The sequence below is a fragment of the Triturus cristatus genome, chromosome 6 (genome assembly GCF_964204655.1).
Source record: "Triturus cristatus chromosome 6, aTriCri1.1, whole genome shotgun sequence".
Classification (NCBI taxonomy): Eukaryota; Metazoa; Chordata; class Amphibia; order Caudata; family Salamandridae; genus Triturus; species Triturus cristatus.
In genome coordinates, this window is record NC_140589.1 from 1,709,316,395 (window position 1) to 1,709,329,990 (window position 13,596).

At 42.8% G+C, this 13,596-nt stretch overlaps 1 protein-coding gene across 1 annotated transcript in view; it reads left to right on the forward strand.

Moving 5' to 3' along the window:
- The window catches only part of SPATA17 (spermatogenesis associated 17), an 886,586-nt gene that overhangs the window by 122,880 nt on the left and 750,110 nt on the right, over nucleotides 1-13,596 (forward strand). The window contains exon 2 of the mRNA XM_085609390.1: nucleotides 4,357-4,446. Coding sequence (XP_085465516.1) covers nucleotides 4,357-4,446 — 90 coding nt within the window. The remainder of the gene's footprint in view (nucleotides 1-4,356; nucleotides 4,447-13,596) is intronic.

Consider the following 13,596-nt stretch of genomic DNA (forward strand, 5'->3'; position numbering starts at 1 on the left):
TGTTGGTCTTAGGACTCTGGGCACTTTACCACTGCTGTTCAGTGCTAAAGTGCATATACTCTCCATGTAATTTGTGCATATGGATTGGTGTTTCCATGATTGGCTTGTTTGACTTACTACTAAGTCCCTAGAACAGTGCACTGTGTGTGCACAGGACCTGTATGTCACTTGCCAGGCCCTAACCTTCCCTTTTATTACATGTGAGTCACCCCTAAGGTAGGGCCAAGGTACCCCCTGTGGGAAGGGTGCAGTGTATGTGAAAGGTAGGACATGTACTGGTGTGTGTGACGTGTCCTGATAGTGAAATACAGTGTATTTCGTTTTTCACTATGGAAAGGCTATCTGTCCCATAGGGTAGAATGGGAGTTTATTTATAACATCTTATAAGTACAACTTTCCATTGGGACCAGATAGAAACATGGAGTTTTATATGCCTGAGCTCAGAATATAAAAATGCATCTTTTTGTAAAGATGATTTTTATATTGTGTGTTTGAAAAAAACACTTTTAGAAAGTGTGTGTTTTCTTGCTCTGCTGATTTGTGGATTTGACTGTCTGACTTTGGAGTGACAGGGGCTGGGGATGTGCATTCTCTCAGACAGCCACTGGTAGGGTTGAGGTATGTCTTGCCTTTCCTGAATTAGTCAGGACTGGGCTGAATAGACCTGGGCTGCATTTAGAGTAGTGAGATGAGATTTCCCTGCACCTGAATGGGCCCGGGACAATGCTGTCTCCACCTCCTGCCAGGAAGCTGGACCAGAGAAGACAGAACTGGTTTGGACTGAGCGTAGAGCCTCTCTGCAACAAGACAACAAAGAGAAATTGAGTATAAATATTGGGGCCCAGACCCTAGGACTTTAGATTACTTCTGGACTCAAGAGGAACCTCTGCCAATGAGAAGAGCTGAGAAAACTGAAGGCGAAGTACTCCCCCTTTGCTGTGTGCTGTGTGGGGTTGGCCTGCAGTGGCTGTTTCTGCCAATGAGAATACCAAGACTTTGCTGTGTGCTGTGTATCCTGCTTGAAGAAGATCTCCAAGGGCTTGGCGTAGAGCTTGCATCCTGTTCTGATGTCTCAGGGACACAAAGACTTCATTTCCTCTGTCCTCCTGCACCTGCTGTTTCAGCTGCCAGAGAGAGAAAAAGCAACACCGACGCCGGTGAGCGATGCAGCGACCTGCAGTGAAGCCATGGGCACCATTTGTGAAGTGCACGACGCACCGCTCCAACTGACACTGCATCCCCGATGCTTGCCGACGCCATACTGTACCGACTCTAATGCCATCACCGAGGTCGCTGCCTCGTCTGCAGCCGAGGGCACTGCTTGTGACGCTCACAACGCACCACCCAGACTCGCAACGCAGCCCCAACCACACCGACGCCGGTACTTAATCATCGCAGAGCCGACACCTGACGTGTGTGACCTCCCGAATTCATTGACCCCGCATTGTCATAAGAAACCAACGCCTCGATGCCACCACAAAGTCACCTCCCCGGCAACAGTAAGAAACCGATGCCTCACCTCCCCTGCATTGCAGGAAGGACCGACACCTCACCTCCCCTGTGGTCTTAAGGAACCGTTGCAGCCCGGCACCAATGAAGCATCACCTACCCGACACCGTGAACTGTGTTTGTTTTGAACGTTTACCAAGATACTGATCTTTGGGGTCCATGTGACTCTGGGCCCGAGGCAACGCACCTCTCGACGGTGCCGTACTTTGGGATTTCCAGTGACCACGATGTTGTAATAGCCCCAGGTGGAGCTATTTGTTGCTACAAGCTTAATTCTTGTGAATAACCTATTTTTGATGATATCTTAATATATGTATGGTGGATTTTTGTTGTTTGGTCTTGTTTGGTTTAGATAAAGAATACTTAGTTTTCTAAACTGGTGTGATGTCCATTTGTAGTGTTTTCACTGTGTTACTGTATGTGTGCGCAAACGATTTACACACTGCCTCTGAGATAAGCCTGTCTGCTCGTGCCAAGCTACCAAGGGGTGAGCAGGGATGTCCAAGGGTGTAACTCCCTTACCCTTACTAGAAGCATGAGTTCCTACTTGGACAAAGGTGCAAACCATTGCCAACTAGGGTCCCTACTTGGACAAAGGTGCAAACCATTGCCAACTAGAGACCCCCATTTCTAGCAAGCAAGGTCAAGACTGAAGAATATGGCTGGACCCAGACTGAGGTACCATGGTGTGCAAAATAATGATTGACTGAGATGCGGCCACAAGTAATTACTATTGGCTGAGATTAATTCAAGCATTCCATCTATCACTTTTTTGTACACTTTTTTTGTATACTTCAATGTGACGCTTGTAGTGGTACGGGTATGCCCAGATGGGAATCCCATACACACTGTGCCACTGTAGCCAAGCTATACCTAACTGATGAGCCTCAATATGGGCAAAACTGGTCTTAAGTTGCTTGTGTTTCATTTCAGGGAGGACCTGGCCTGGCTGCTCGGGCTGGACTGTTCAAGACTGCTTTGCAAATGACTGGGCCTGAACTGAGGTGGCATTGTGTGCAAAATAACGATGGACTCATATGCTGCCCGAATAATTACAAGTGGCTGAGATTAATTCAAGCCTTGATCTATCACTTTTTCGTATACTTCCGTATGATGCCTTAAGTGGCACAGGTATGCCGAGACTGGGGTCCCATGCACACTGTGCTACTCGAGCCAAGCTATACCCGACTGATGAGCCCTAATAATGGCAAAACCCATCTTCCGTTGCTTGTGTTCCGTTTCAAGGAAAACGTGGCCTTGCAGTGTGAGCTTGACTTTTCCCACTGGAGCAGGGTCAAGACTGATTTGCATATGGCTGAGTCTTCCCAGCACTGTTTGTCCTTTTTACCTGACCCGCAGCGCTGCCCTTACTGCCCCTTTGCCCAGGTCAGTTACTGTTCTGCACTGCCTTGCCTGAGCTGTGTCTCATCTTCCTTAGTGTCCCAGGTGCACATGTCAAGTGTCAAGAAGCATCCGGACCTTAGCACAACCGGAGTTCTCCTTCGGCATGTCTAATAAGTGGAGAAGGGGGCAGACAGAGGATTGGATTCACTTTAGCCTTAAGAAGACACTGGACTGTTCTTGGCACGACAGTGCCTGACTTTGTTGTGAACTAAAGGAGTATTTTTTGGAAGTGATCTTGTTTTCGGATGTCCATGATATCTGGAAGAAAAAGGCAGGCTATGTTTCCAGACTTCCATCAGCACTGTGTTCCAGAGTTGATGCCTCTCACGTGCGTGCTAAAATCAAGTGCAGAAATTGAAACGCCTACAGGCAAGGATAGACCGTGGCAAAGGGTGTGAGGAAGGCAAGTTGTTAAGATGAAGTGCCCATTTCAAGCAGCCATACAGACCTGGGTGCATTTCACACTTTTAGTTTTAGAGCGGGTAGCAGGGTGAACATAGTGTTAGTTTGCACCAGAGGAAACACCTCAATGGATCTTTGATTATACTCTTTGTCTTTTCTGGAGGATGGTGTGAGAGTGCCCAGGGCAAGCATTACATGGCTTGGGAACTGTCAGTCAAATTAGACAGGTTTTCATTGTGTTTTAAGTATCATTTTTTTTAGCAGGCTTGGTAAGTATTCTAGAAAACGATGACAAACATAAAACACTACTTTTATCTCTGGTCAAAGCTCTCACCTGAGAACAATCGTGTTCTCTCCAGATCAGACGAGCACAGGCTGTCGAAACTGATGATGTAGACAGGGCGCTGGTGTTCTCCATGCATTCAAATGATGGATCCCAAGATTCGACCAGGAGTGTCCTCAGAGCACTGCACCAGAGAGACATTCACTCAGGGACTTACTATTGATGAGCTCGCGTGAGTATACTTGGAGCAGTGCTCAGCGTCGTGTGTGCATGAGACAACGAAGGAACAGGACCCTGGTTGTAGCTCCATCTGTGCGTCTCAGACTGTGTGCCACGCACCGTACAGGTGCAATCTCTGTAACCCTGATGGTGGAAGTGGGTCTTGGACGTACCAGTGGTAAAAACGCGCGAAAACCTCCCCCGAAAATGTTTGGGGGCCGGGGTTATTTTTTAAAATACATTAAACACTGTATGCAGCTAACCCACCTGTTGCCCACATTCCTCTTAACATATAGAGAATTGTGTGTAGTCGGGTCTGCATTGTGTTAATGCTTTTGTTGTGCTAGAGAGCAACATATCGATATGATGGAAAAGTACAAAGAACAACATTGTAAAACAGTAAACGTAATCATGTAATATCCAGAAACCTATTACCTAGAAACCATGCTTAACTTCCATGCCGATTTCCTTTCCCCACATCAACCATTGTTTATACTGAAAGGTATTTTTTAGTAAATGAGAAACGTTTCTGTTTGCAGGGTTGCAGAGGAGCACAGAATGAACGAACATAATGCTGCTGTGAAAATTCAGAGCTGGTTTCGAGGATGCCGAGTACGTGCCTATATAAGGTATAATGGAGCTATTTTTTTATTTAACTCTTAAATTTGATATTTTACCACTTTTACACGCTATTCATTTATTTGTTATATGAATTTAGGGTGCTAAACTATTTATTCCCTCTACTCTATCTCCATTGTGAAATATTTTAGTCAATATCATAGACGCAGAATTATTTGATATTGCAATTATATAAAGTAAGAATGTCTCAACTGTTTTATGTAAATATATTTCCCGTTGTTGGGAATATTTCAATTGAGGTTTACTAGTGGCCAGAACATAAGAAAGTAACAGTACTAAATATGTTTTACTCATTAAATGATTTAGCAAAACTCACAGCTTTTAAAAATGCATTGTTGAACCTGGCCCTTTCTGCAGGGCCATCCCAGATTTTTGCCTTCCTTTGCTGAACTCGTTTTTTCTTAGCTTTTAGGACTGTGCACTTTTTTTTTCTGCAAGCCAGTGGTAAAGTGCTTGTGGTCTATCCTTGAAACATGGTCAAATTGGCCAACACCTGATTGGTACATTTAATTTACTTTTAAGTCCCTATTACATGGTACTACCTGTACACAGGCTCCTTAAACTAAATGCTACTAGTGGGCAGAAGCACACATTGTGCCACTCACAAAAGTAGCACTGTAAAATCAGTCTCGGGCCTGCCTCTGCAGGCTGTGTGTGCAGTTTCAAACTGCCATTTCGACCTGGCAAAATGAATCTTTTGCTAGTCCTAAACCTTCCCTTTTAATATGTGTAAGCCACCCCTAAGGTAGGCTCTAAAGTGTCAAGGGCAGGGTGCATTGCATTTAAAATGTAGGACATGTTTACGTATGTTTTACATGTTCTGGCAGTGAAAAACTCCTAGATCCGTGTTTCACTGTTGTAAGGCTTATCTCTCCCAATGACTAACACTGGGTTACTTTATTACATTTAATACGTGCTATCTTCAGATTGGGACCAGATAGAGATATGCTGTTGACACTATAATGAATTGTAATTAAAAATGCTCTTAAATAGTGAAATCGAATTTTAAGTTATAGTTCTGAAACTGCCACTTTTAGAAACTTGACAATTTCTTGTCCCAACCCACTGTGCCTTTATGTCACATGACCGTGGATGGCCCTGCTGTTGGGATTTGTGTATTACTTCCAGACAATGAGGCAAATGGGGGCTTAGGTGTGGACCGGATGGCTCGAGAGTGGCTGTACTCAGCCTCACTTACCCTTCCCACAGCACACCCAAAGGAACGTAACACCAGGCCTGTCCTGCCTTTTGATAACCTTGACAGTTTAGCGTCTGGTACAGGGAAAGTGGAAGAACCGCCCAGAGCTAGTTTTGGGGATAGGTCAGAAAATTCCCCCACACAAAGTCTAGCACCAGGTATAAAGAGAGGACTCTCAGAACCATTCATCAGAACAGTCCTGGACCTGTGGAAGATTCAGAAGAAGGGCTGCCAGAACAACTGCAATGCTGCTTGAAGGACTACCTTTTTGTCTGAGGAAGGAAGTTTTGACCTGCTTGCCAGGATCTAAAGCTACTCAGAGTGACCCCCTGTGTGAGCTAAAGGGACACAACAAGACTCCAGAGGTTTTCCCTGCAACTGCCCAGCTAATCAGCACCATCTAGATCTGCATGGACCCGCCTGAGCCCAGCTCCTGGCCCTGTTGGAGTGAGTACTAATCCCTAAGAGGTGCTCCCCAGGTCCTTGCACCTTGGCTGGCATCACAGAGCACTCCTCCCTAACTGAGTGAATGTTCCATCAGATCTGACGTGAAGCGATGCAGTGCCCTGCAAACCCTGCAGCTTAGTACTAATAACATCCCTAGTTCTGACACAGAGTAATGCGAAGCCTCGCAGAGCCACCCCATGCAGAGACTGCCCAAAGGCTTCATCGGAACCGACATCAAGCGATGCAAACTCCCGCAAAGCATCACCGTCTAGCTGAAAGCTTCATCATAAACGACTCTGAGTGACGCGAAGTCCCCCAAAATCTTGCTGCCCAGTGAAACCTTCGTCAGGATCGACACCAAGTGACACAAAGCCTTGCAAAGCAATGCTGCACAGATCTCACATCCAGGACATTAGGAATAACTCCCAGCAGGTTGAACTCTGTTCTGTGCCCTGCCTGCACCCGTCATGGTTGGCCTGAACTTGTTACTTTGTTTCAGTCAAGCGTGACCAGATAATCACAGTTGGCACTTTGTACTTCTTGGAGCTATTTTCACCTAAAACTTTAAAATTCAATATCCCTGGTATTAGTGATTAGATTTTTGTTGTACTGGTATCATTTTAGTGATTAAAATGTACTTTATTTTTCCAAATTAGATTGGGTTTTTTCTTTTTTTGACTTTTGACTTTATTACTGTTGGAGTGCTGCATAATTACTTCACACATTGCTTCTAAGGCAAGTCTGACTGCTTACTACAGAGGGTTAAGCACAGGTTAATTTAATGACTTGTATGGTTCTCCCTGCCATGGAGTGTGGTTGTTCCTTGATTGAGGCTTTCACCCCTCATCCAATAATCCAATTTCTTTTGTGCATGCATTCCAAAGTCATGCCATATACATATTTCAGAACGCACTGTTATTATTTACAGAAGTGTGTGGTTAATAGCACATGAGAACTTTTACAAAATAGTACATGGAAGTATAAGGTCTCTTTGTCACTTCTTTATCCTTGTTTAGGGGTGTACATTTCAACTTAAGTTAATAGATCCTAGCCTTTAGCATGCTTTAAGGTTGTTTCAAACCATACAGTAAATAACAATATAATATCTTCATTATATTATTTGACATCTCACAGTTATTGCACTGTTCTAACAATTGTGATTGTGTCTACAAACTAAGGGCCCGATATTGATGCGGTTTGGAAAGCTTCCCTATCGAATCGGTTTGGAATTGGTTTCCGGCCCACTCAGATCGGGAGAGTTCAACCGACCAAGTACGATGCATCTGGATGCTTCCAGATACGATTTGGTTGGACTCCCATTGAATTCAATGGGAGCCTATGTTCCTAACCGTATCATAATTGGGCCCTCGGTCGGGAAGACCTGTTCCCGATCTGATTCGGAAGGAGCAAATGCCATTAGGAGGCCTTCCTAACCACATCGTAATCAGGTCCTAGGTGGGAATGCTTTCCTAACCACATCAGAATCAGGCCCTTAATGTGAAAATACATATATCAATATATTTTCAATAAATACTTAATTCATGTGTTATTACACATCTTATTTGTTTAACTCTGACAAATGCCACACCCTGTTTGTACATTTATTTATTAATGTAAATTCTTTATTTATATTGATAATAATGTGCTTACCTAAAAAGATTTTAATAGTGCAACACCTTCTTTGGAGAGCAGCAGGCTGGTTTATAAAGTGTTAATAATTGGAATCCGATCCAGCTAGAATGAGCCTGAAACTTGAACGAATCCCTATAACATCTAGAAAAATGGCATGAACAAATTGAAATATAAAATTATCCCTTTTTAAATATGGATAAGTGGGCTATTCATCATAATATTGTAAACCAGAGAAATATGTAAGACTTCAAGTACATTTAGTGAAAATGCAGATTTTCCAAACTATTTAAGGAAAATATAAGATTTTACTAAAGACAAGGACATTCACAATATATGCAAAAACACTTGAATTAACATGTCCCTCAAAAGCATGTTTAATTCAGTAATTTGAATAAGACCTGGAGGTCTTCTATTTCAGTTCTTTGCCTTTTTGTGGACTGAAATGATTGCGAAGTACAGAGTAGCAACTTGAGCACCTATGGCCTGATTAACTGTGAGCTGGAGAGAGAGAAGATATTCAGAACTAAGACAGTTGTTAGAATAAAACAAAACTTTAATACACAACAACTATTGATAAAAGCAATCATATTAGAAGAGAGTAATGGCAAAGGAACAAGAACCCAGGCCTAATTGAAGGGAGTAAAAGTGGGTGGGCACCTCCTTGTTATAAAAAAAGCTTTTAGGAGCCTATATACAAAGGTAAATCCATACATGAGTAAATCTGTTCATTTAAATTTAAACTTACACTTTGTAACATTTGCTACTGTTGGCTATTAACCATTTCAGAGTATAGATGTGCTACAAAGTCAAGGCTTGCATGCCTCCATCCCCTAAAACAGGGAATGAGCAAAATGTATGAGTATGAAGTTACTTGTTACTGCTAGTAACTTTTCGAACATAGGCAGAGGTCTTCACCACTGGTCCAGAGATCTCTCTATGGCAGTGCTTCCCAAACATTTTAGAACTGTGACCCACTTTTTAGTATGACAAACATTCTCGATCCACCTTGCTTTAATGGACAGAAGAAGGGCGATTTTTTAAATGGAACTAAGGCATCGTGTGGTAGCACATTGTCATTTACAGGCAGCACATTTTTTTATTGAAATGGTCACTACATTTGCACAGACATACAGTGTTACTGATACAACTATATTGCATTCAAATAATAATGTTCGGAAAGCAGGTTTCAGTGAATATTTATTATTTGTGCATCACCAAGTAAAGTGTCTAGATTTGTTCTGATCCTATTAAAATCTTTGTTTCCAACACACACAGAAATTTAAAAAATAAAAAAAATGCTTTGTTTTTGCCTCCCCTGACTGCTGAATGGGTACAGTTCATTTACAGGTATTTACATTTTGATCTGCATTACAAAAAAACATTTCATGCAGCCTTTACTTTCACACTTGAACTATGCCATATTGTCAAAACATTTACTTTACTTTTCCTTCTCTGACAGCAAAGTGAGAGGAGTTTGTAAACACCAGTCCTCATGTTTAAAAAAAATAATCACCAGAAGACGTAGCCTGACATTTGATCTCTGTCTTTAAAGTGCAGCAAATGTGACAAGATAGATGCAGAATTCAAATGCATCTTTATTTGTTGCTTGGACTTTTGCGCCCCACCAAAAACCCGGTCACAACCCAGTTTGGGAAACACTGCTCTATGGTATAGTAATTGGGATTTTTTTTTAAAGATTATTAAAGCGAAAAAAAAGCAGAAAGTATTTTCTGTTACATATAATTGTAAATTCATTGCATATGTGTATTTTAAATGTAGAACAAAATTTTAAAAACTGCGACAGCACTATTAACTTAAATTTTGAATTTAATATTTAAGTAATTTTAATATATTCATTTAAAATTATTTTTTAAATATTTATTTCAAACATTTCAGCTACAGTAAAATGCGTTATTTCATAATGAATAAAGTTATGAAAACATTTTGTAAAAAAATAATATCATTTTTTTATTTAGGTATAATTTTTTTAACATTCACATTAATGTATGTATATTTTTAAAAAGTCAACATAACATTATTTCTGTGTGATTCTATTTTAAGTCCCTACCTCCATTATTTTTATGGGGTGGGTGATGCACTACCAGTGGTTGGCCATGAGTGATGCTGACTGACATCAGTTTTGAGCTGGAGTACATTTACTACTGTTTTGGAACCTGTTTGGCGGTAATAGCTTTAGAAGTGCAGTTTGGAAAGGAAATAGGTATGGGCTTACTCTTTTGTGGGTGGAAGTATGACACTCCTTAAACCCCTCCTTAGCTCTCCCTAAAATCTGTCTTACTCCTTCCTAAACCCCTCCCATTTGTAGTGTGCATTCCTTATTTTGCCACCACTCCCTCATCCCTCCCATGCTTACTACAAAAACATTTATGTATGTATTTGGAGATCTCTGCTGTGGAGCGGGAGTTCTCCACACAAAAAAGACAAGTGAGGTGGAGTCCTCCATCCATAGGTTAAAAATAGAATTATATACTTCTTTAGTAGTACTATTAAACATACTACACAATTCAGTTGGGGATGTACCTTCAGAGTTTCTCTCACTAGACTGGGATACTCACTGCTATTCGTCTCTTAAATCTTGTGGCAGGCAAAATATCTGCTGTTTAGGGTACTTTCTATACTCATTCCAGTACCTATGCCTAATAGAAGTAGGCTTAAGTTTAGAAGTGCACTATGTATGAGAAATAATGTTGCAAAGGTTTATGAGTACTCAAAAGTTACAACTTTATGCTTGTCACATCATTGGTAATTCAATTCCCATTGCAACACACATTTTTCTGCACCAGCCAATGCTCACAAATACAAAAATTCTAACCAACTCACAAATTCTCCACAAAGGTAAGTGCCATCTGCACCCACTACAATTGCTGGCAATGCCAATAGGTCAAGCCTATAAATGAAAGTGCCTTTTCAGCCATTGATGGGTTTCTGCTGTGAATGTCATGCATGCACTTTGTTATCCATCCTTAGAATCATGCAGCCATTCACTCATTCACTCGCTCATTCTTGCCTTCACCTTCTGACGAACCACAGTAAACCACAAACTCGATAACATATGCATGGTGTGCAATTGATAGCAAGAACAAATACAATTTAACATAGTAGTGGGTACATAATGTATCTTTATTTTGAAGTACCAGCATCGCTGCTATGTTTAGAACCAACATTTTTGACATCTTGGAACGGTAAAACAATGATACATTTTGGACAATACCATTTCATAGTTGCCAACTGGTTTAGAGGCAATAGTCGCACGGGATGTGGTCCACTGCAGATGAAATGTCTGGCAAGCTCATTTCATCTGCATTGCTTTACTGAAATGAAAATAAAAGTAGGAGCAGGAAATACATTAAAGGGAACTATAAAAGGAAAAAATGAAAAACTAAAGGACTGGCTGACTAGCTATGGCTCAGAAACACACTCATTTCTAGGCAGATGTGCACATGTAATGAAATGCCTTAATTTACGGAGAACGTGTGTGTGTGTGCTCACATGTGTGCCTGCTTGCGTGCGTGCATGCATGCGTGTGTGTGTGAGTGTCTGTGTAGTACCCAACTAAGCGTATATAAGCCATAGGCAATTTAATCTTTCCAAAGATGTTCTAGCAAGAATTATTACAGTGGAAATCTTCTACTCCTCAGTTTCTCAAAAGGGGTTATACTAAAGTATACAAAAAAGGTATACTAAAAAAGTAATGGATGGAATGCTTGAATTAATTTCAGGCACTGGTAATTATTTGAGGCCACATCCGAGTCTATTGTTATTTTGCACACCACGTCACCTCACTTTAGACCCAGGAATGTGCAAATTAGACTTGCGCCCTCTCCAATGGAATCATTCCAGCTCAAACTGGCAGGCCAGGTCCTCCCTGAACTGTAACACAAGCAACCTAAGACCGGTTTTGCCCTACTTGGGGCTCATCATTATCAGGCAAGTATAGCTTGGTTCCAGTGACATAGTGTGCATGGGGCCCACATTTAGACATACATATCCCACTTAGGACGACACACTAACTTATACAAAAAAGTGATGTATGGAATGCTTGAATTAATCTCAGCCACTGATAATTATTTGGTGCCCCATCCTAGTCCATCATTATTTTACACACCATGCCATCTCAGTTTGGACCCAGTCATATGCAAATTAGTCTTCACTCTGCTCCAGTGGGAACAGTCCAGCCTGAACTGCCAGGCAGGACGGGTATGCTCAGATGTGGTCCTATGCCCACTGGAACCAAAATATACCTGGCTGATGATCCCTAATTAGGGCAAGTAAATACCAGTTGCTGAGATTAATACAAGTAATCAATCACTTTTTTAATACTTTAATGTGTCACCCTTGACAGGTATGCCCCATTGTGGGCCCTGTGCACACTATGTCACTGGAACCAAGCTATACCTGGCTGATGAGCCCTAATTAGGGCCAAACCAGTCTTGGGTTGTTTGTGTTACTTGTTCAGGCAGGACCTGGCCTGGAAGTTCAGGCTGGATTGTGCCCACTGGAGAAGGGTCAAGACTGATTTGTATATGAGCAGTAGCGGCTCGTGGAGGGAGTTCGGTGGGGCAGTGAGGCGGGAAGGGGGAGGGGCAGGGTGGGGAAATGTAAACACCGGAATATGGATGAACGGAGGTAAGTACACATTTAAATTAATAAAATGAATTTCGTTGCGCGCGCTGCATCGCAAAATGGGGAGGGGGATGTCACATATTACATCACTCCTGACATGGTCAGTGACATCACTGATGACATCTCCCCACCCTTCTATTTTTATCTTACTTGGGGTGGGGCCCCCCTATATTGTTTAAAAGAAAACTTTCCCTGGTTTCCAGTGACGTTTCTGTCCTTCCTAGGGGGCAGATCAGGGGTAATTACCCCCATTCACCCCCTTGCGGGGGCAGCAAAATTGTTGCCAATTTACTTGGGATGGAGGCATGGCCATGCGCATGTTGGGAAGCCCCCACCCCTATATTAAAAAGAATATCCCTGGCGTTTAGTGGGCTTTCTGGGGGCAGAATGGGGTAATTACCCCGGTCTGTGCCCAGGTGGATAAAAATGCTGTTGCCCCATATAGTTAGGGTGGGTGCATAGCCATGCCCATGGTGGGCAGCCCCCACCCCAATATTTAAAAAAAACCTTTCCTTGCGTCTAGTGGGCTTTCTGCTATCCCAAAGCAGGGCAGAAAGACTGTTGCCCCATATACTCGGGTGGGGGCATGGCCATGCACTTGCTGGTTGACCCCCACCTCTATACTTAAAATAAAAATTTCCCTGCCGACTAATGGGCTTTCTGCCCCCCCATGGAGGGAGAACAGGGGTAATTAGCCTAAGTTGCGCCCCTTGGGGGGGCAGAAAGACTGTCAATCCATTTTTTGGGGGTGGAGGCATAGCCCCCACCCCTATATAGTTTTTTTAACAACCTTTTCCTGGTGTCTAGTTGCCTTTTTGCCCCCCCTGGGCGGGTGCAGATTGGAGCTAATCGCCCCTTCTGCCCCCCGAGGAGGTCAGAAAGACTGCTTCCCCATTCGCTTGGGGTGGGAGAAATCATGCTCATGCTGGGCTGCCCACAACCCTATATTTAAAAAAGAAATTCCCTCGCATCTAGTGGGCTTTCTGCCCCTGGGGGGCAGATCGGGGTTTTACACCCCAATCTGCACCCCAGAGGGGCCCAGAAAGACTGTTTATTTTAGGGTGGGGGCATAGCCATGCCCAGGGTGGGCTGCCCCCACCCCAATATTTTTATATTACTAACAAATCCCTGATGTCTAGTGGACTTTCTGTCCCCCGGGGGCGAATCAGGGTAATTGTCCCGATCTGCCCCCCAGGGGTGGCAAAGAGGCTAAAGCATG